Consider the following 21,752-nt stretch of genomic DNA (forward strand, 5'->3'; position numbering starts at 1 on the left):
ATAGAACAACTATGTGCTTGGCTATAACCAAAGTTTCTCAAAACATGTGGTTTAGAATAAATTACTTGAATATATTAAGAAAACAGAGTTGGTTTAATGTTATAGTAGAATTGGGTCCCGATTTAAGGTGCAAATTAATTAGATATCTTGCCAGAACCAATAAAGTGTTACACCAGACTCCCATTAATAAATCTCTATTCAAATGAGTCCCTGCTATTTTTTACATGTTTAACAAGTTGCAGAAGATGATTTAAGACATTTTACAAATAAACAGGAACGCGTTTTTAATCCGGCAAACATAAAGTGCACAAAGTAAATATTTAAATCAGTAAAACAGACTGTAGCTTAATGTTCATGACAACTTCATCCAAAACTATAGAACAAATTTATGTTTAGCTTTAATCAAAATTTCTCAACATGCTGTAATGCAAAAATTACTTGAATTGAATTAGTATTATTTTAAAACAGACCGTTAATATTGTGGTTGAACTGGGTCATGGTTTAAGATGCAAATTAATAGGATATCATGCCACAATTAAGATCCAATTAAGAATCACACGGGACTCCCATTAAAACACCTCTATTTAAATGAATCCCTGCTAAGTATTACATGTTTAACAAGTTGTAGAAGATGTTTTAAGACGTTTTACGATTGAAATCGAACCAATTTTTAATTCGGGAAATACAAATTACAAAAATTAAATATTAAAACCAGAAAGATGGGAACTTTTTTAACTATCACCCCACAGTCGCCACAAGTCGCAGTGGCGTAAACTAATTATAAAAAGTTAATTTTTCACCAAAAGTGATCTTTAAGGTGCTAAATTTAAAAGCCGAATTCCTTTTTAGGTGTCTGTTATTCATCCGGACAAAAAGTCAGATTGTAAATTTAAATTAAACGTGACTTTCGTGCTCTCCGTAAAAGCGAGCAGTAACATAACGGAGTTCGGTGCGGTCATTCCAACACTCCTCTCCCCCAGAACCGCCTTCTCCACCGCCGACTACTACCTCCGACATGTCACTCTACCGGACCCGGTGCTCCGGTGAGCGGCTCCTACCTGGACATAGTTGCTCTCGCAGTACTCGGCGACCCTCTCCAGGTTGGTGAAGCTGTCCAGTAAGGCTCTCCGTCCCGCAGGAATCTCCTCCTCCAGCAGCATCTGCAGCTCCGCCATCTTTACATGGTCCAACTAACGGCTGCGGCGCGAGACTCCACTGTAAGTATCCCGCTGCCTTCAGGGTCCGTGGGAAAAAACAAACACCACTGCGAAAAAAACGGGAAAAAGAAGTGGGAGTTTTCTTTCACAGAGGAGGTTCAAAGCCCCAGTGGTCAGTTTGAAGATATCTGTTGATCACATGATAGCAAAGAGACACAAAACAACCACAAAATCACTTAAAATTGCTTCAAAAATGTCGACACACGAATGGAAAATGACCTTAAACACACCAGCAAACAAAACAATTACAGTGATTACAAACAGATGTAAAACTACAACAAAAAAACTCAAAACTATTTTAAAACAATTACAAAAAAGAAAAATGCCCATTAAGACACCCAGAATGATAATGAAGACACTCAAAGCTACTTCAAAATACCAACAAACAGATGCAAAACAGCTAAAAAGATTCACAAAAAACTGCAATGAGTGTAAATCTTTAGCAAAATGCCCATAAAGACACCCAAAATGATATAGACACTCAAAGCTACTTCAAAATGCAAACAAATGGATGCAAACCAGCTAAAATGTTTCACAAAAAAACTGCAAATAGGTGTAAGTCTTCAGTAAAATGTCGATAAAGACACAGAAAAAAAATATACAGAACAATCATGAAGAAAGTTATAAGCTAATTCTAAATGCTAACAAGTGGATGCAAAAGTAGGGCAAAAAAGTGATGCAAAATAACAACAAAGACACACAAAACAATTTCAGAATAACTCTAACTAGATGTAAAATTCCCCAAAAGACACCCAAAATAACCAAAACAACACACAAAACAATCCCAAAGATGTGTAAAATGACAAGAATGACACACAAAACAATTGAGAAATGATTGCCAATAGACGCAAAAATAGAAAGAGATTAAAAAAGGACCATAGAGACAGACATGTTCACAAATAACGCACACAAAACAATCACAAAGACGTGTAAAAAGATGTAAATATGGCTGCAAACAGATGCCAAATTACACAAAGATTAAAAAATGACCATGAAGACACATAAAATGACCAAAAAATAAACACAAAACAATCAGAAACTAATTTAGAAATCACTGCAAGTAAATACAAACCCACAAAGACATGCAAAATGTGAGAAATGACACAAAATGGTTAAAAAACAACTGCTAAACTATAAAGAGATGCAAAATTACTGCAAGTGATCCAACTGTTACCAATTTAGACTTTAAAACTGGTAAAGACACAAAAAAACAACAAATACACACATACTGACTTCAAAATCACCATAAATAGGCATGAAAGGACTGCAGAGATGTAAAATGACTGCAAAGTGATGCAAAACAGAGAAAATGCATAGAAAGAGTCGTAAAATGGCTAAAAAGAGGCACAAAACGAATGCAAAGAAATAGCAGAAATAAAATCATCAGTCTCAAAAACACACAAATGCACGAAAACACACAGAAAAGACACAAAACAAGCTTTTACTGTACATGTACTGTATTTCTTTATTTACAAAATCACAGCAATACAAAGTGCTAAGCAATATATGGTAGAAAAACATACATTAAGTCAGAAGGAGACAGAAGAGCTTCATGCAGGGATGTCCAGGGTCTCGTCTCCTCTCGGGTATCCCTCCACCTCCATCGTCATCAGAAACTCTGCAAAACAAAAAGCATCAGGTTATATTTTCATGTAAACCAAACACAGACTGACTCACCTGCATGTGAGGAATTTAAACCTGCTTTACTTTGGTGCCATCTGGTGGTAAAGTTAGAAATGACACCAAGAAAACGGCAAAGAAACAAAAAAAATCCTAATAAACTGAGAGACAATGTATGAGAATGTGCAATTTTGTTCTGTTGTTCATGTCCATGGTTTGAATGACAAAATGTAGCTTTCTGCTTCACATAAAAGGAAACGTTTAACGTGTCATATGACTCTTCTCTGTTCTAAATGAACCAATCATGTCCTACTTCAGTCAACAGGTTGTTTCAATGTAGAGCTACAAGGAATATAAAAAGTGCTGCTACTGTAAATGATGCAGGACAGGAATGCTGGTAGAAAACTGTTAATCGTGTGTTAATTTATGCATTTTACTGATCAATGCAGCTGATTATTGATAACTGACAGCTGCACATTAGAGCTGCTAAACTTTACATATTCAAACAAAATTTGTATGAGGTGTATTTAGGTCTGACACCATCCCATAATGCAGGATGTAAATGGCATTTTTAACCAAATCAAAGTGAAATGAATGTTATTGATTGAATATTCTCTGTATTAAATACTAATCAACTAATCAATGTTCTAATCAGCAATCTATGAGCTGCAGTACCAGCAGTGGAACAGACCAAACACAAAAACATATTTATATGATTCCTGCATCACCAGCTGAATGCATGTCGGGTTCCCATGGCAACACGATGTGTACAAATCAACAGGTTTACAGATAAAACATTTTTCCTCAGCTGAGAATCTGAATCACTCAGAAAATCACCTCAATCAATCAACCTGATCTGGACCAGGTTAGCTCTGCAGCATCAGTTACCATGGAGATCTAGCTCTGCAGCATCAGTTACCATGGAGATCTAGCTCTGCAGCATCAGTTACCATGGAGATCTAGCTCTGCAGCATCAGTTACCATGGAGATCTAGCTCTGCAGCATCAGTTACCATGGAGACCTAGCTATGCAGCATCAGTTACCATGGAGACCTAGCTATGCAGCATCAGTTACCTTGGAGACCTAGCTCTGCAGCATCAGTTACCATGGAGATCTAGCTCTGCAGCATCAGTTACCATGGAGATGTAGCTCTGCAGCATCAGTTACCATGGAGATGTAGCTCTGCAGCATCCGTTACCATGGAGATCTAGCCCTGCAGCATCCGTTACCATGGAGATCTAGCCCTGCAGCATCAGTTACCATGGAGATCTAGCTCTGCAGCATCGGTTACCATGGAGATCTAGCTCTGCAGCATCAGTTACCATGGAGATGTAGCTCTGCAGCATCAGTTACCATGGAGATCTAGCTCTGCAGCATCAGTTACCATGGAGATGTAGCTCTGCAGCATCAGTTACCATGGAGATCTAGCTCTGCAGCATCAGTTACCATGGAGATCTAGCTCTGCAGCATCAGTTACCATGGAGATGTAGCTCTGCAGCATCAGTTACCATGGAGATCTAGCTCTGCAGCATCAGTTACCATGGAGATGTAGCTCTGCAGCATCAGTTACCATGGAGATTTAGAGAACCAACTCTGACTTTAAACTCAACATACCTGCTAACACACTAATCTCACTTCATAGTTCAGAACTCCGATGGTAACAAAACAGAAACTTTAAACCATCTGTGGGCTAGTTTCACCTGAAGAACGCCCTGAAACTGATCTACAGAAAGGTAAAATCTCCACCTGCCTTCTGTGTAGTCGATGTCCGGCCGTGTGGAGACGACGGCCCAGGCCAAACCCACCAACAGCGCCACCACCAGGTTCACTACGATCCACGGCCGCAAGATCTGCTGCTCCGAACCCGGGGGCCTGTAGGAGGAAGGACATCTGGATTACACACCAGGTAAAACTGGTCTCATCTGAGTGTTTGATTGATTTTTAGTGCATAAAATGTCAGGAAATAATAATATTATTACATTTTAAGAAAAAAGCAACAATGCAGATTCTCACCACAGAGTCTCATTGGCAGTGGGGTAGAGGTTGATGCGATCGCTGGTCATTTGCTGGCTGAGGGACAGGATCAGGGCTATAAAATACACTGAAGACACAAAGAGATCATGTAAAAACATCATAATCACCATCATTATTACCATCCAGCCTTCAATTTGTTGTCTCACTTACAGAAAGATGCCAGAGCAGCAGGGTCCAGGGTGAGGAAGCCTCTCAGGGCCATGGAGGCTTTGGCCAGGTTCACTCTGCACGTCAGACAAAACACAAAACTGTAGTTCAAGTTGTGTTTGTTGTAAGTTCAGTTTGACTATGGGCCAGTTTTGTTAAACCAGAACTTGGGAACACATAAAAACACTATTTAAGAAAGCACACATTCCTCTAAATAACATGTCTGTTCCATTACTGGACGTGATCAATTGGTGGTCAGCTAGCAGTTTTTGCTGTTTTTGCACAATGAGTTAATGTTCAGTATGATCTTTCTGCTAGATTGCCGTTGGTTTGTATTTGTAATAGGGATAGACAAAAACTGGAGTGAATATATTAGAATGCTCTCCTCTGTCTGTGGCTCAACTGATCAGTGTCTCCTGCTGTTCTTCTCTATTTTTTTAATCTTTCAGTGTTTCATCTCTTTTATTTCCCACAAAGGTCCAGATCTTTCAGTCTTTATTAATTATTGTTTTCCAGACTCTGTTTCAGGTTAATCTGTGGCTGCCTTCTAACTTAGCCGCTAACCATTAGCGTAGCATTAGCCGCTGTGAGAGAAGCTAACTTCCTGGTTTGTGTTTCTTGTTCAGAGACATTTCTGAGACCACAGAGTGACGACAAACAGAGAGAGGAGGCTGATCAAAACTGAAGTAGAACATTTAATTGATCAACAATCAGTCCATAAAAAATTATGATAATTTGAAACATGCCAAATATCGGCCACGATAATCGGCCAGGTCAAAGAGGAACTTTTGAGACTGAGAAGAAAACAAGATCCACTGTGTTACTGGTGTGTTGTGTTTCGGTGTTGATGAAACTGGACTCTGAACTGACACTGTGTTGTATGTTTGCATCAGACAAGATGTGAATATAAATTACAGCAACCATTTAGATTGAATTAATCAGTATCCTGTTTTATTTAGTGGATGCTGATGAGACTTGCTTTAAAAAATGACACACAAAAGACTTAATGGATGTTTTTTTCTTGGTTATTCATAAAAAGCAACAACCTTTTTAAAAAATGTTAATTTAAATACAACCTTTTTTTTAAGTCACTGGGTTATTTTCAGTCTATCCCTAATTTGTAAGATGCACAAACTGTTTGCTCTGGTGAGGTCCGTCTCCTCTACTGAGGGATTAAACTTCTTTAGGTTTTCTATTTAAATTTTTACGAGCAAATCAATTACATGTGCAATATTACTGGACTTTTCTTTATCCACTGCAGTTTTTATCAGGTGCAATAGTGTCACTATCTGGATCATCATTGTCAAGTGAAATGTTTCTGTCAATACTTTCAGTTCACTTTCTGTGAATCTATTTGTTTCTTGTTATTTAGTTTACAGTTTATATTTTGTACTTTACTGTTTCTTGGCATCCACTCTGACACTTAACACAAACACGTAGACGTTTATGTTTTGTACTCTGTATTTTTTAATTATAATCTTTGTGTAACTGTGGATATTTCACTAACCTTTGTTTATTGTAATATGGCAAAACAATTTCCTCCAGGATGATAAAGCTGATCTTATCTTACTTCCTGTCCTGCCTCCTCACTCTCTTCGTCTGATTGGACCACCACTGCAACACTAACTTCCAATTACAGCACATCTGTTTGTACACCTGTTTAAAAGTGCTGCCGGTCTTCATCTGGTGGCAAGTTTGTGCTGACAACTGTGAATCTGAGACATTAGTTTTTAGAACAGGAGGTTAGGTAGGAGCAGGGACAGTTGTTTTGGGTTTTGCTGTTCCTTCTGTACCTCTGTTTTGGATATAGTAGCTAAGTCAAATTTGACTTTGGAGCTTTTATTTTGATAAAACAGAACAGGTCAGTGTTATCTTAACATTGTTTTTATCCTATAGTTCTTCAGTACAGCTACATCTTTTAAGAATTGTTTTTATCCTGCAGCTCTTTAGTAAAATTACATATATTAAAACAGTTTTTTTTCATCCTGTAGCTCTTCTAGTTTGCAACAGCATCACCAAATGCTTTTTCTTCTCCTTACAGTTCTTTAAGTGCTACAACATTATTAGACACTCTTTGCGCTCATGTAACCCAACAACAAAATGTAAAACTGTGTTCTCTCTTTACAGCTCTTCCACCTCTAGAAATAACTCTGTTCTCTTACATCTCTTTATGAGCAGTGAAATCATGTTTACATTGGTCTTTACTGTCCATAACGTTTTTGTTGGGTACATTATCTATCATGTCAATTCATCATTGCCTTGCACTTTGTCTATATGAGATCTTTATTATGTGTTTATTTCTAGCCTTATTGTACCTTTTCTATTTCTTCTTCTGCTTCCTCCAAGCCTTTTCTGAATCTAGCTGCTGTAACATGGAAATTTCCCTGATGAGTGAATCGAAGTCTTCCTCTTTTATGGCATTTTTGATATGTTTGAGTAGCATTTTCTGCCTTCAGTTCCTCATTTTTTGCAGCATCTGTGCAGCTAAATGTGTCTTTACCCTTTTAGTTAAAAATTAAATAAATAAAAAATAGCATCCATCCAGCTATTTCCTGTTATTTGGCTTTCAACTTGTCAAAAACTGCTATAGCCCTGGAATTAAAACTGAACACACTGGATATTTGTGCATTGCCAGATCAATATGTTTCAGTCTGTAGCCTTCAACTTGAAACTCAATACAAAAAATTCTGTTAATAAGACTGGTATGGAGCCAAAAAAATACAGAAATCACAACCGTAGTGCATGAATCCAGAATGTGTTTCATCACTTTGAACGGGGAATAAAATCCTCATTGACAAAACAAAAAATTTAACAGCAGCATATAGAAGGAATTGAGTGAAACAACAGAGAAAAATGGTTGATGAGTGCTGTAATGTCACATTTTGCAGATTTTATAATGTCAATTTCTTTATGGGAAAGTAAACAAAGTGTCACAGAATCATGGAATTAAAGTTGCATGGGTTGGATAAATCCTGTTCCCTCACTGGCAGAGAGATAAAACATACAATTCAGATTTAGATTAGGCCTTAAGCAGCTGCTGACTGCACACAGACCTGTCGAATGCAGAGACGGTGCTGATGGCCAGCAGCAGGTAGAGCAGAGACTGAGCTGGGTAGGCCAGACGGTGATACTGCTGCAGCAGGTTGGGCAGCGTGGTCATCTGCTCGCCCGCCAACACGTACACAACGATGATGTTCCACACAGCGTAGCCGGCCAGGAAACCGTGAGAGAACAGACCGATCACCCTGCAGGTGGACAACAAGCCACAGCACTGCATGGAAAACTGGGTTCACTCCTACAACACCTGTAAAAAAACCTACATTATAGTCAGAGGTTAACTTTCTCAGAAGTCTAATGTGTCTCGTGGTTTTACATCTGGGTGCCCTGCTTGGTTTTTTTTTTCTTGTTATAAATGCTCTCATGATGATGATTCACAACTTTACATTTAACCAAAGTATTCAGCAATCAATAAATGGAGGAGCTGCAACATTTTAAAGCTTAACGACTGAAATTCTTTTAATTGGTTTAATAGTTAAACTAGATCTGATGTTTGAGAAACTCTGTAGTGTTGGCTGTCATCTTAGACTGAGATTTAAATTTTATACGTCATCAACAAGATAAACAAACTGCTTTTTTGCCTTTCCTGCTCGCAGTTTTAACTTTGAAAGATACAGAAAAAATATTCATGCATTTATATTTAGTTAAACTCAGTATTATGAGGCTCTTTGTACTTCTTTCCCTAAAAATATGATAAATAAAAGAGACTGCAAGTCACCTTTGCTTCTCTGCACTTTTTACTTTAAAGGCAGATCAGATATCAGATAATAAATCAGATATCTGTCACAGGGCACATTTTACTGCACAAACTGTTAAAGAGCCCATTTTGCGCAAAAATTACAGCTTTATTATTTTACTTCTGTGATATATGAGATTATGTTTACATGAAAAACACAATTTTTCTCACCCTGTACATTACTGCAGCTCCTCTTCTCACCTTCTAAAATGCCCTATTTTTGCAGCAAATCAATAGAAAAACATGTTAATGTGATTTCTGCATCACCAGCTGAATACATGTCAGGTTTCCATGGCAACGCGACGCATACAGTGTGTGATACTGTAACTACACGGCTTCATTCGGTGGTTTTAGTAACATACAGATCAACAGGTTTACACATAAAACAGAATCTGAATCAATCAGAGAGAATCATCAGGAAACCATCTGGTTAAAGAGAGACGGAACTCTGAACAGAACCTGACCAGCATCAGTTACCATGGAGATCTAGCTCTGACGCATCAGTTGCCATGGAGATGTAGCTCTGCAGCATCAGTTACCATGGAGATGTAGCTCTGCAGCATCAGTTACCATGGAGATGTAGCTCCAAAGCATCAGTTACCGTCATTTTAGCTCCTGTCTCTTAAAGACTCTCCTTTTGAGAAAAAGTGCAGCCTGGCTTTTTCCAGAATGACTTGGTTGAATGGTTGCATCCTGTAACCCAGATCTCTGAGTACAGGGTTGCAGCTCCAGCAAAAGCCACTCTAGTTTTAGTGCAAATGTGTTACATGGTTATGTAGATAAGAAACGGACAAAAAGGCCAGAACTTCAACAAGGATTTCTGAGCAGAGTTTTCTAGGGGAGAGAACAACTAAAAGACCACTATATAACACCCTTTGGAATTTGGTTCTGGTACTTATACAACAGTTACATCTTGCAGATGTGGGTGTAAATATTTAGTAGCAGGAAATCTGTGTATAAGAACTACTTTGTTTCCTGGATAAAAACTGGCTCCTGGTCAATGAAACCCTTCGTGATGCAAACAAGTTGTACGCAAATATATATGTGTGTGTTTATGTCTGACCTGAAGCAACTGTGGACCTTCATCGCGACGTCTCTGGTGGTCCAGAACTGTCTGGGGTCCATGTAGTCGTCCATCATCTCTGAGTGTCGGAGGTGATCCACTCGTTCTGCCTGGAAACGTCCTGAACACATACAGTCGTGTTTCCATCACTTCAAAGGACAATACATTAACTTACTTACGTGCTTTTCCTGAAGACTACTTCTAATCGGAAACCCAAAACCATACTTCAGAACTTAGATTTTACCTCCAAATGAATGTAATGATTCATGTTATGTGGATGTTTTGTCCCAGTTGCTGACAATATTAGTAATTGAAGTACACACATTTGTTTATATCAAGAAATCAGCTATAGGGTCATTTAATGCAAAACCAACCAAATCAGAAAAAGCAGGGTTTTCTTGTACAATAACTTCAGTATAATTCATACTATGAATATTGTCAGAGTTACAGGCCCTTGAAGTACATTAAGGTGTGTCAATATTTTGAGCCTCATAACTTCATCAGTACAACAGACAGACACAGGACATTTTCAAGCTTAAAAAACACATTTGACTTCTGTTAAAACCTGAAACCAAATGAGTTTTACATCAACTCCATGTGTCACAATCTCATTTTTGTTCAGCACTATTTTTGCTATAATCAACTCTGAGCATCAGTACCATAAATATATCATAGTTTTAATAGTAAAACTGCAGCATTTTAATGTCAATGACATAGAGTCATAGAAACAAGCATTGGTAACGTGGATGTGTGTTTTGCTAAATGATAAGTCACAGGAGAAAACTTTTTTAAAAATAGTGAATTGAGGGTAAATTTTAAGGGCAATAACAAAATATATGATAGGTGATCGGTGAAAAAAAAAAGTAATAGCAAATCAAAGGCCAAATTTTTACCTATATTTTTATATTAATAATCGAGTTTTACTATTGAAACTATGACATATCCCATAATGCTGAGGTTTAAAGTTGGTTATATATGCATGTCTTTCCCCCCACGCTTCTTCCCACTGTCCTCTATAATCAAGGCCTAAGAGGCCCAAAAAATTACTTTGAAAATCTTTTTTAAAAAATGGTACAAAAAACAATGCAAATTAAGAAGCACAACATTTTGCCATATCCCTATGTACTTCAAGGGCCTGGAACTACAAATATTAGCAATATGAAGGTAAAATTTTGTATGGCTTCATCAAATATACTAAAACAAGAAAAGCACTCAGAGAGCGCAGCACTCCGCCAAGGCTGCTCATTCCCCCGTATAGCATTGTCAGAAATGCAACATTTGTTTATTAGTTTTTGATGATGAGAAATTACAGCAACATAGAATGTGTACATTTAATATAGATGTACCCACAAATAAAATGACCTTGCACTGAACACAGGCGTGTGTTACGCATGTGTACGTTATGTACAGATACTGAATAACGTGACCTAAATATGTAGCGGGCGACAGGAACTGATGGGACTCAGAAACACCCACAATTTAATCATTTTTTTTCCTGACAAGTCCACATCGGTGAATTCGTAGTAGGATCGCAATCATGTGATCGTCAGCAGGCAGCTGACGTAGTGTTCACTTGTTGTCATGGTTACAGTGACACTGTGCCGCTATCTGGCAATGATACAGGAATCTTTAACAAATCCGTGGATCCAGACTATAAGCTGCATCACTGCCAAAATCTAATCACTTGGTCCTTGTGTCATTTCTGACCTTCCCTGAAAATTTCATCCAAATCCATTAGCCTCTTTTTGAGTAATGTTGCGCACAGATAGAAGAACAAATGGACAGACAAGCGTACGCCGATCGTCGCACAACTCCGTCGCATTCCCTGGTGGAGTAATTATGGTACATAAAAAACAGGCACTGACTGATTTTTCATGGAACAACATCGTTATAAACGTCATTACTGTTTGCTGTGCCTTTTTGGAAATTCCCGAGGTACAACAGCAGCAGGAATGTACACTGTAGTCATGTTTGAGGCGGCAGTTAGCCCAGCCAGACCAAAGCAAACGCTCTGAGAGTCTCTGAGGAGATTTGGCAGGTCAGGTGAGACCTCGGCTGCCAGTGACCCACATAGACAGCAGCACTACTTCTGCTGGATTAAAGTGGCTGCTGCTGCCAACAGGAATGTTTTCCTGCAACTTCTGTCAAAAACACAAAGAAACTAGCAAAGATGCTTCCAGCTGAGTGACATTTTTAATGTAATTTTTGCTTTGTTGAAGTAAATAAAAATCAGTTATTGCTTTTAAAGGATTTTCTGTGGAGAGTTAGATCTTTGATAGCACTGTGGAGTTGTTTTACTTCATTGCTGGTCAAATGAACAAATTAATGTCAAAATACCTGCAACTACATGTTGATTTTGCTGCTTACTGGCTAATATCTGAATCTGTCTGTATCTGTCTTGTATTTGGCTGCTTCTGTGTCGTATATATGGCCATGCAGAATATGATTCACACTCACGGTTCCTCTCCACAAAGACTCTGCCGACCGGCTGGCTGTGTCCGTGCGGGGCGGAGAACAGGGAATGCTGGGGGATCGGTGACGGGGCATCGGCTACGATATCATCGTCTTCAGCTCCCAGGTCGTTGCTGTAGTGCTCAGTCGTCTTTGTCTTCCTGCCAGGTGACACAAGAAAGAGAGTTTTATACAAAAAAAGTTACGTTTTAAAGAGCACCAGCAGAGTGCAGTAATGATCCGTCAATCCACTTTGGTTTAGACTAGGGATACACCGATAAACATTGCCGATATTCGGCATTTTACAAATGATCAATATGTTTTATTTTCTAAGCCACATTTAGACATCTTGTATGCAAAGAGTCACAAGAAAGAGTAAAGCATTTTGTTATTTAGAGGATTTTGCGTCAACTTTTCCTTGATTGTCCCTGTTTTTGAGATTCAATGGCCTTTTAAAAGACCAATTATGCTTTGTGCCTGCTTTTTAACAGTATTTCATTATTATTCTGCCAAGGAGGCAGAGCTTCGGTGGAGTTACGTGACGATTGGGGTTGGTTTGTCTGTCTGTCTGTCTGTTAGCAACATTACTCAAAAACAGACTAACAGATTTGGATGAAATTTTCAGGAAAGGTCAGAAATGACACAAGGACCAAGTGATTAGATTTTAGCAGTGATGCAGCTTATAGTCTGGATCCACGGATTTGTTAAAGATGTCTGTATCATTGTGAGATAGTGGCACGGCGTCACTGTAAACATGACAACAAGTGAACACTACATCAGCTGTCTGCTGACGATCACATGATTGTGATCCTACTACAAATCAACTGCTGCGGGACTTATCTGTTGCAAATGATACAAGGAACAATTGATTAAATTGTGGGGGTGTTTCTGAGTCCCATAAATTCCCGCCACCCCCTACATATTTAGGTCACGTGATTCGGTATCCGTACATAACGTACACATACATAACACACGCCTGTGTTCAGCACAAGGTCCTTTTGTTTGTGGGCACATCTATATTAAATGGTCACATTCTATGTTGAAGTGATTTCTGATCATCACGTGTTTCATCAAAGTGCGTTTCTTGTTTAATGTTGGTTCTCACCTCTTCTTTTTTGTCCTTCTGGTTACAGCAACAGTCGTCTCCTCTCCATCTAAGGTCGGCTCGGCCATGGTGCCGTTTGGAGTTTCAGCGTGTTCGGTTTCCTGGTCTGACAAAACAAAACACGAAAGTTTTCAGGAGGAAGAATTATTATAATATTAAACAGCTCAATCATTTTGATAAAACATTAACTCTTCTTTAAAGCTGGCGCAACACCTGAATCTAGTCGATTTCATAGTAAGACGTGTTCATAAGGAAGAACAGCAAAACATGACATAAAGTGTATTAAAACACAGCACCATAAAGAACACACAGGTGGGATGACCTCTTCTACCCACAGTACTTATTAAATGTAGTTAAGCCATCATTTTTAATATAGCAGATTTAAAATATTGAGTCAAAGTGCATATAGAAATGTAGAGAAATAAGATGAAAGTTAAGTAACCTAAGAGACACAAGCTATACCAAACAAGTTTAAATGTTATGGTTAGGAAGCCACAGTATTTTTTGAAGACCATACAATATTATATACTGAACCAAACTGCTTTAGTAATCGAACAATTCATTCTTTAATGTAAACACATCAATAAAATAACTTCCATGCAGTACACATTATACACTGCCAGGCCAAAAAAAAAAGTTGCACACACTAATATTTTTGGACTGCCTTTATCTTTGCACTCATTCGCTGTGGCATCATTTCAATAAACTTCTGCAATGTCACATTTATTTCTGTCCAGAGATGCATTCATTTTCTACCGAGATCTTCTATTGATGGTGGGAGAGTTGGACAAAGTCTTCTCCAGAACATCCCAAAGATTCTCAGTGGGGCTGAGGTCTGGACTCTGTGGAGGACAATCCATCTCATGCTCCCTGATCCACTCATTCTCAATGTGACCCCATGAATCCTGGCATCATCATCTAGGAACATGTCCATGAACATCAGGGAAGAAAAACTCCACTGATGGAAAGACCTGGTCATTCAGTATCTTCAGTTAGTCAGCTGACCTCATTCTTTAGGAACATAACGTTGCTGAACCTGACCAACCCCAGATCATAACTCTAACCCCCACAGGCTGGTAGATACTAGCCATGATGAGGTCATCACTTCATCTGCCTCTCTTCTTACCCTGATGCCCCCATCTCTCTGGAACAGGGTAAATCTGGACTCATCAGACCACATTTGTTCCTCAGAGATGATCACCATCGTTCCAGGTTTTAATGATGCATTGGACGGTTCTTAACCTGATTTTAGTAGTTTCAGAAATCTCCTTAGTTGTTTTCTTTGCTTGATGCAGGCCAGTAATTTGAATCTTCTGAGACAGATTAACATCCTTTCCATGACCACAGGACATGTCTTCCAACATGGTTGTTTCAGAAATGAGAAGCTCCTCAATGCATCAGCTAGAGTTAAATAACTTGTTGCAGCTGAAACTTATTCATCACTGCAGTAATTATCCAATGGAAGGATCTGAACTATTTGCTTAGTTAAATCCAGGTGGTGACTTTTTTTTGGCCAGGCAGTGTACATTAGCCTGTAAAATATACCTCTTTTTTTTTTTTTTTTGCAAATTTACCAATATTCTCTCTAACACAAAGAGTGCAATTTATACTCTGTCTCCAGAAAACTACTGCTACGGATAACTAAATGAAAACTGACTAAAAATAAAGATAACAGAGGGTGTGTTTGAGAGAACAGCAATTCTGCATATGTGAAAGGAGATTTGAGTGCATAAAGTACATAAAAATAAAATGCTACTGCTGATTAAACCTGAGAAGGAGAACACAAAATGTTTTCCTTTTTGTAATCTGCTTAGAATTGGTATTGATTTGGAACACAGCGTGCACAGAAGTAATCTGTAGATGTGTTTTTGGATCAGACATCACAAGAAGAACAAACTGCAGCAGTTAAAGGCTTCACCAAATAGAAACATTTGTGTTTTTTGTTCTTTCATGTTGTAAAAGTTTTTCTACCGATCGTAGCTGCCCTCTTCTTTTTCTTCTTCTTCTGTGGTGCTGGATCCTGCGGTTCAGGGGTTAAAGGCTCCTTGCTGTCAGAATGGCTCCTGTTGGTTCCTTCCTCCATCTCCATCTCCACAGCCACTAGAACAGAAGAGAATAGAATAAAACAGAATACCACAGAGCGTTGGGTGGAGCTGCAGGTATTTCTGAAGGTATTTACCTTCTCCCTGCTCCTCCCCATCGTTGACCTCCTTCTTTGTCTTCTTCTTCTTGCTCTTGACGGTCGGCATGGTGACTTTTCTCTACGAGAGGATCACAAGTTCAGTCAATCATAAAGATCTCCCAGCGTGTTACAGACTGTCGCCCTGCCAATTTATTCCAGATGCATTTTTTGTGATATTTATTAAAAGCCTCTACAACCTACAGCACTCACAGAAGTAAAAACTTCTTCCCAGTTGACTGATTTGTTGACATCTAATTTAACTCACAATAAGAAGAAGGCATCAGATGCACAAATGACCCACTCCTGACCCATGGAGGTAGCGTGAAAAATAACAATACAGGACTGTTTCGAGGCTCTGTAATTGGAATCAGTGACCTTTAAATCCTTTAACGAGGATCAATTGGAGGACAAGTCTGGAGCCAGCGACCGCAGTAATTCCACCTCCAACTGTTAGAATCCAGAAATCAAGAGCAGAAAGAAACTTTCTTCTGCAGCCGTCATCGGCTGCTACTTAGTGGCACTAAGCAGATCAATTCTCCTGCACAATATTGGCATCAGCTGGTCGTTAGTGATATCATAGAGCTGCTGAATGGAGTGAATGAGCTGGTATTTGTGTTTTAAAACAACGTGATGTTAGGACAGAAGCTGTGTGAACCAACCTCACTTCTTACTGGCAAAAGAGACTAGAAGTGGAAGAAAAAATGAAACTGAAAAATATGAATATTTAAATTGTAATATTTAGGTTCACAGTTCAGTGCAGGATCGACACAAAAAGCTGCACTTAAGGACACTTTGAGAGCAGCAAATCAGTCAAGTGCACTTCAGTACATTTTGTATTTTAAACATATTAATCCTAAGTGCACATAATAAATTAGAATTAAATGTGCTTTAGTGCATTTTTTCTGCATTGAACTGAAGCAAAATAGTATCCATCAACAATAGACTTTAAAACTGAGTGCATTTGCAGTAATAGACTGATTAATCGGTTGATCAAATGCCAATCTAGGATAATCTGCATTAGCTGGCTATTATTTTATGAGGCCACTAAGCTAAAAAATGAATGTAGAGTCTGCAGGGGAGGCAGTTTTGTCAGTGTCAATATGCTCAGTGGAAACGTGCCAATGCCTGAAAAATTCTTAGCTTTTAATCCTTAATATATGTACGTTTCCACTCTTAATAGCCTTTAAAATAGTAAATGTCTGCATAATTAGATTGATTTTGGTTGACATTAGTTGGGAATTGTAGTGAGATGAGACTTCAACCAGCTAAACCAGCTTAAAGGCTCGATAAACTATTGACTGTACTCCAAGTCCTGGGAAAGTTTTGCAGATTTACCTGTTAAATAAATAAAACTTTACAGTGACATTTCCTTTCTTGTTAATGATTCACTTGACAGCTCTTTGATATTATGATTTCTGGGTATTAGTGGTGTAAAAGACGATTCGGCACATGTGAAGTATGAATTAATTGCTAAGTTAAACCATCATAGAATGACATAAAGTTTAGTACGTATGCAATATTTGAAAGTAAATGATCTGAATCCACACCAGAGTTTGATGAAGTTCTGCCTGTTAAGTGGCAGCGACAGTCAGGGCAGCTTTTGTCTCCCTTTTCTTGAATTTGCTGATCTGAAAAATAGCTCATACGTGACTCAAAATCCAATCTGAACCATGAGTTTTGGGATCCGTCGCATCTATTATGTGGCTGAAGTGTTAAATATTGTAGCAGCCAAAAACCAACAAATCACTGCCATTACATATCAGACACAAACTGATCATAAATTAATTAAATTTTTGTCTTTTCCAGTGTAAACAGGCTAAAATCAGGCTGTAAAATACTCAATTGTTTGGATTTGGCAACTGTGGGGCTGCAATTAGCAATTATCTTTGTTGTTTATTATTCTTTTCACTATTTTCACGGTTAATTAAATAGTTGTTTGGTCTATAAGATAGTAGAAAAAAAAGTCAATCAGTGTCACATAAAGCCCAAAATGACAAAAGATATTCAGTTTGCCGTCACAGAGGAAGAAACAAAGACACATTTCTACATTATTTCTTTAAAAATGATTGAATTCAGTTAATTGATTAGAAAAATAGCTGCTAATTAATTTAATAATAAATAACTAATCTACAAATTGTTGCAGCTCTAGTAAAATGGCAAGGGCCTAAAATGACAAATGACATTTCAGTTACTGTCACAGACGAAGAAAAAAAGACACATTTTGGCTTTATTACTTTAAAAAATTATCCAATTTGGTTAATTGATGAGCAAAATAGCTGCTAATTAATTTAATAGTTGACAACTAATCACCTTATTGTTGCAGAGGCTGGCTGGAAAACAAACCAAATCTGAAGAAGAAGAGCATGAAATGAGGTTAAAAGCACCTGATCAAGCTAATAGATGAAGCTTTACTTAAGTTTGTTTAGTCAAAGAATGCCAACAGTCAACAAAACTTGCATCTTTTCACATTTTTCCTCATAAATACCCCTAAAAACGGAATAAATATCACTACCAATAATGCACAAATCACACCAAATGTTCCACTATCAAACACAAGTTACCTGTTCTTTGAGGAAATAAAGAAAAGTACATTTTTAATTTAACTTGGGACCAGGGTTGCTTAAATTGTCTACTGCTGCTCAATAGTTTGCTTTGGCTTGCTGCCTGTTAAAGGATGACCTAATTAAAGTCTTTATCCTCTCTGTCATGAGGAGAAACTATTTCTACATTTTCAGAGATATATCCAGGTATATTTCAGAGACATTTGCTCACCTGTGCAGCTGATTCTGTGTGCGGCTGTGAGGACGAAGCACAACAGATGATCCTCCTCTGTGTCTGGTGTCTCAGTCTGAGTACAGAAACTTCCTTTTATTTGTCCGTCTTCAGGTTGTTTAATCCCAGAGGTGCCTTCAGGGTGACTGCAGGACGAGTTAAATGAAAAACCTGCAGCATGAATAAAGTTGAGGAGGTAAAGGTGAAGCAGAAAGCAGGAACAGAGGGGAGGAGCCTCAGTTGCAGCTTTGAGATACGCTGCAGGGTTTAGACGGGGAGGTGGATCACGTGACCTGCCAGCCGGTCCAGCTCTGTGGTTGGCTGATCGGATGTGACGTCATCTGCTAGCAGAGCCGCAAATTAGCCATGGATGCTAATAATCTCTCAGCTTTCTCGTCACCCGTTCCTCCAGTGGATCCAATCACTTGTTACTAAACAGAAGAAACAGAATAAAGTAAGTCTGAGGTTAAACTTTTTTTTTCCATACACCTTTCATACAAGAATTCTCCTCTAATTCTCAACCACATATATATATATATATATATATATATATATATATATATATATATATATATATATATATATATATATACACCATCCATTCATCATCTATACACCGCTTAATCCTCATTAGGGTCATGTGGGGCTGGAGTCTATCCCAGCTGACTGAGGGTGAAGGCAGGAGACACCTGGACAGGTAACAGTCTATCACAGGTTCACCTGGACAGGTAACAGTCTATCACAGAACTACATATAGAGACAAACAATCACACTCACATTCAAACCTATGGACAATTTAGAATCACTAATTAACCTCAGCATGTTTTTGGACTGTGGAAGGAAGCTGGAGAACCTGGAGAAAACCCACACATGCACAGGGAGAACATGGAACATACAGAAAGATCCTGGGAAGGTCAGGACAATAACCCGGGATCTTCTAGCTGCAAGGCGACAGTGCTAACCACTACGCCACTGTGCAGTCTCTAATCTAATACCAATACATCTAATACTCTGTTGTTGTAATTTAGTGCAATTTTGCAGCTTTTTCATGAATGCCAGCATTTTTGGCACCATCTATCTGTATATCTGTATGTCTGTAGTATTGCAGAATCGCTGCATCATGACACCATAGTTATTGCTGGAAATGTGTCATGAAAGTATTGCATCATGAGTTACTCTGTGATTCCCAGGTTTAGTTTTAAAGCATTTATAGCCAAAGCAAAAGAACATTAAGGTGCATACTGCATATCATTTCCATGCTTTTTGCCCCACATTTGTTGTGAATCTCGCCTATAACGAGCAATACAGAAAGAGTTTTATTGCTACTGCTTGATTACTTATTCTTTAACTAATGTCTTTTTTGTGAGTAGCATGAAGGGATTGGCTTTGCATGCTGTAAAACTATGTGATGCATGAAGATAAACAGCATCTTGAATGAGGGAAATAACTCCAAAAAACGTTGGATTATGAAATGTGATTCAGTTCAAGTGAACAGCAACCTTAACTCTATCATCGACATCATCTTTAGGTCACATTTTGATTTAAAACCCTTTAAGTGCTATAAAACTGTTGGAGCTGAGCAGGTGTGCTGCTTCTCCAATAAAGTCATCAGGTCAAAGGTAAAACCTTCACACAACAGAAACCAGGTCAGCAAAATGAATCCTATTAGAGCGACACACATGCACACATAGTGGCCATAAAGAGGCTGGAGTGGGCAACTGGAATTATCATGCAGTTTAAAAAAACAAAAAAAACAAAGCTAATTATAATAACTATATAAATGCATTAATGACATTTGTATTTAATTATGCAGTTTTAAATGATCAATTCACATCACCAACCAATCAACTTCACATTTCTGGCTGTTATAAGAAAAAAAAATACTGAGCTTTAAAAAGGAAAAATGCTTTTTACGGTTTACCTATACACTATATAATTCCAATTGTACATTTCCCTACCACTTACACTAACAACTCAAGTTAAATCTCCTTTTTGGGTGTTGTTATCACAGCTTGTCAACATATAAACACATTCTCCACCCACTCACTGCGTGAAATATCTGTTCTGTTGTGTTACACCGACTGTCGCTCTGCCGTTTGTGTGGATGACAGTCGGGCTGAACGATGCAGGGAAAAGACACTAATCCTCCCGTTAAATCGCCTGAGCGACAGCTGCCCTGCAAAGGATTAGGCTGAGAAACACAGAGAGGTTAACCTGCAACGTCCACAACAAGTGTTGCTGTACAGCTCTGTGGCAGCTGCTGGAGATTCATGTCTGACTACTGGAAGTCCAGCTGCTTGTTCAGTTATATCATGTTTTTATTCTAATACAATAGTCTGAATTATAATCAACAACACACTTGTCCTGCCCTCAGTATTGTATAGGAGCGTGTGAACATGCTCAGGTGAGAGCTAAGCAAAGTCATCTTCAGTGTTTAACAAATATTAGCAAATTAGCTGAAGAAAAAGGACATTACAAGCTGCACTGATTGCACATCGATTGGCCAGATCCTCATTAGAAAACAATGGGAATGACTGCACAAGAAGCAAAAAAAGTCGACTGAAAGCTCTGCATTTTCCATATATGCCACACAAATGTTTATGAACTTAATAAATGCACAAATGAATGAATTACCCTATTTAAAATATGCTTTTTATAACCAAATATGACTACACTTGAGTCTAGTACCTCACAAGTCTATTTTATAAATAATTTAATTTAAAACCACTACATAAGACACGCAAAACATGGAATTAATTATTTTTGTTGACTAAGAATGCATTTAAATTGAATTATATAAGGCACGTCTATATAAGCTGTATTTTCAGTCTCTGTCCAAGTTGCAAAATTATATTTGTATTAAATGATATGTATATATTATTTAAAATTTAATTTAAAACCACCATATAAGACATGTAACACATGGAATTAAGTAATTATTTTTGAGTAAGAATGCATTTAATTCTAATTATATAAGGCACATCTGTCTATATTGTATTTTCATTCTAAGTTGTAAACCCTTATTATTATGATGATTTATAATTAATGTTTATCTTTACTCTCTGTGGTATTTAATGTTTTCTACTTAAGCTGCATTTTACTTCATTGCAACTGCATGTTATTTTACATCTGCAGCCTGTAAGTCTAGGCTTTGCTTTACTCCACCAAGGAACACGGCAGAGTTGTATGACGATCAGCGTTGGTTTGTACTTCTGTTAATCTGTCATTCCGTGTGCAACATTACTCAATAACGGACTAACGGATTTGGATGAAATTTTCAGGGAAGGTCAGAAATGTCACAAGGACCAAGTGATTAGATTTTAGCAGTGATGTAGCTTATAGTCTGGATCCACTGATTTGTTAAAAGA

General features: G+C 38.1%; 2 protein-coding genes across 7 annotated transcripts in view; both read right to left on the reverse strand.

Moving 5' to 3' along the window:
• Window positions 1-2,800, reverse strand: part of LOC111588819 (abl interactor 2-like) — a 61,445-nt gene extending 58,645 nt beyond the window's left edge. For 2 of the 6 annotated variants that reach the window (XM_055015006.1, XM_055015009.1), the window contains exon 1: window positions 1,059-1,264. In XM_055015006.1, the coding sequence (XP_054870981.1) occupies window positions 1,059-1,175 (117 nt within the window). In that variant the 5' untranslated portion in view covers window positions 1,176-1,264. Of the gene's footprint in view, window positions 1-1,058; window positions 1,265-2,740 lie in introns of those variants that run through there. The other 4 variants (XM_055015008.1, XM_055015007.1, XM_035943443.2 and 1 more) reach the window with 3 other exon arrangements.
• tmem237a (transmembrane protein 237a) lies at window positions 2,663-18,642 on the reverse strand. The gene is made up of 11 exons (XM_023299378.3): window positions 18,385-18,642; window positions 15,610-15,691; window positions 15,402-15,530; window positions 13,431-13,536; window positions 12,332-12,486; window positions 9,875-9,995; window positions 8,072-8,263; window positions 5,022-5,095; window positions 4,851-4,938; window positions 4,588-4,709; window positions 2,663-2,835 (listed from the first exon to the last, which is right to left on the reverse strand). The coding sequence occupies exons 2-11, from the start codon at window positions 15,677-15,679 to the stop codon at window positions 2,768-2,770; spliced, it is 1,125 nt and encodes a 374-aa protein (XP_023155146.1). The 5' UTR covers window positions 15,680-15,691; window positions 18,385-18,642; the 3' UTR covers window positions 2,663-2,767.
• Between the last annotated feature and the right edge of the window lie 3,110 nt (window positions 18,643-21,752).

This window comes from Amphiprion ocellaris, chromosome 11 (genome assembly GCF_022539595.1).
Source record: "Amphiprion ocellaris isolate individual 3 ecotype Okinawa chromosome 11, ASM2253959v1, whole genome shotgun sequence".
Taxonomy (NCBI): Eukaryota; Metazoa; Chordata; class Actinopteri; family Pomacentridae; genus Amphiprion; species Amphiprion ocellaris.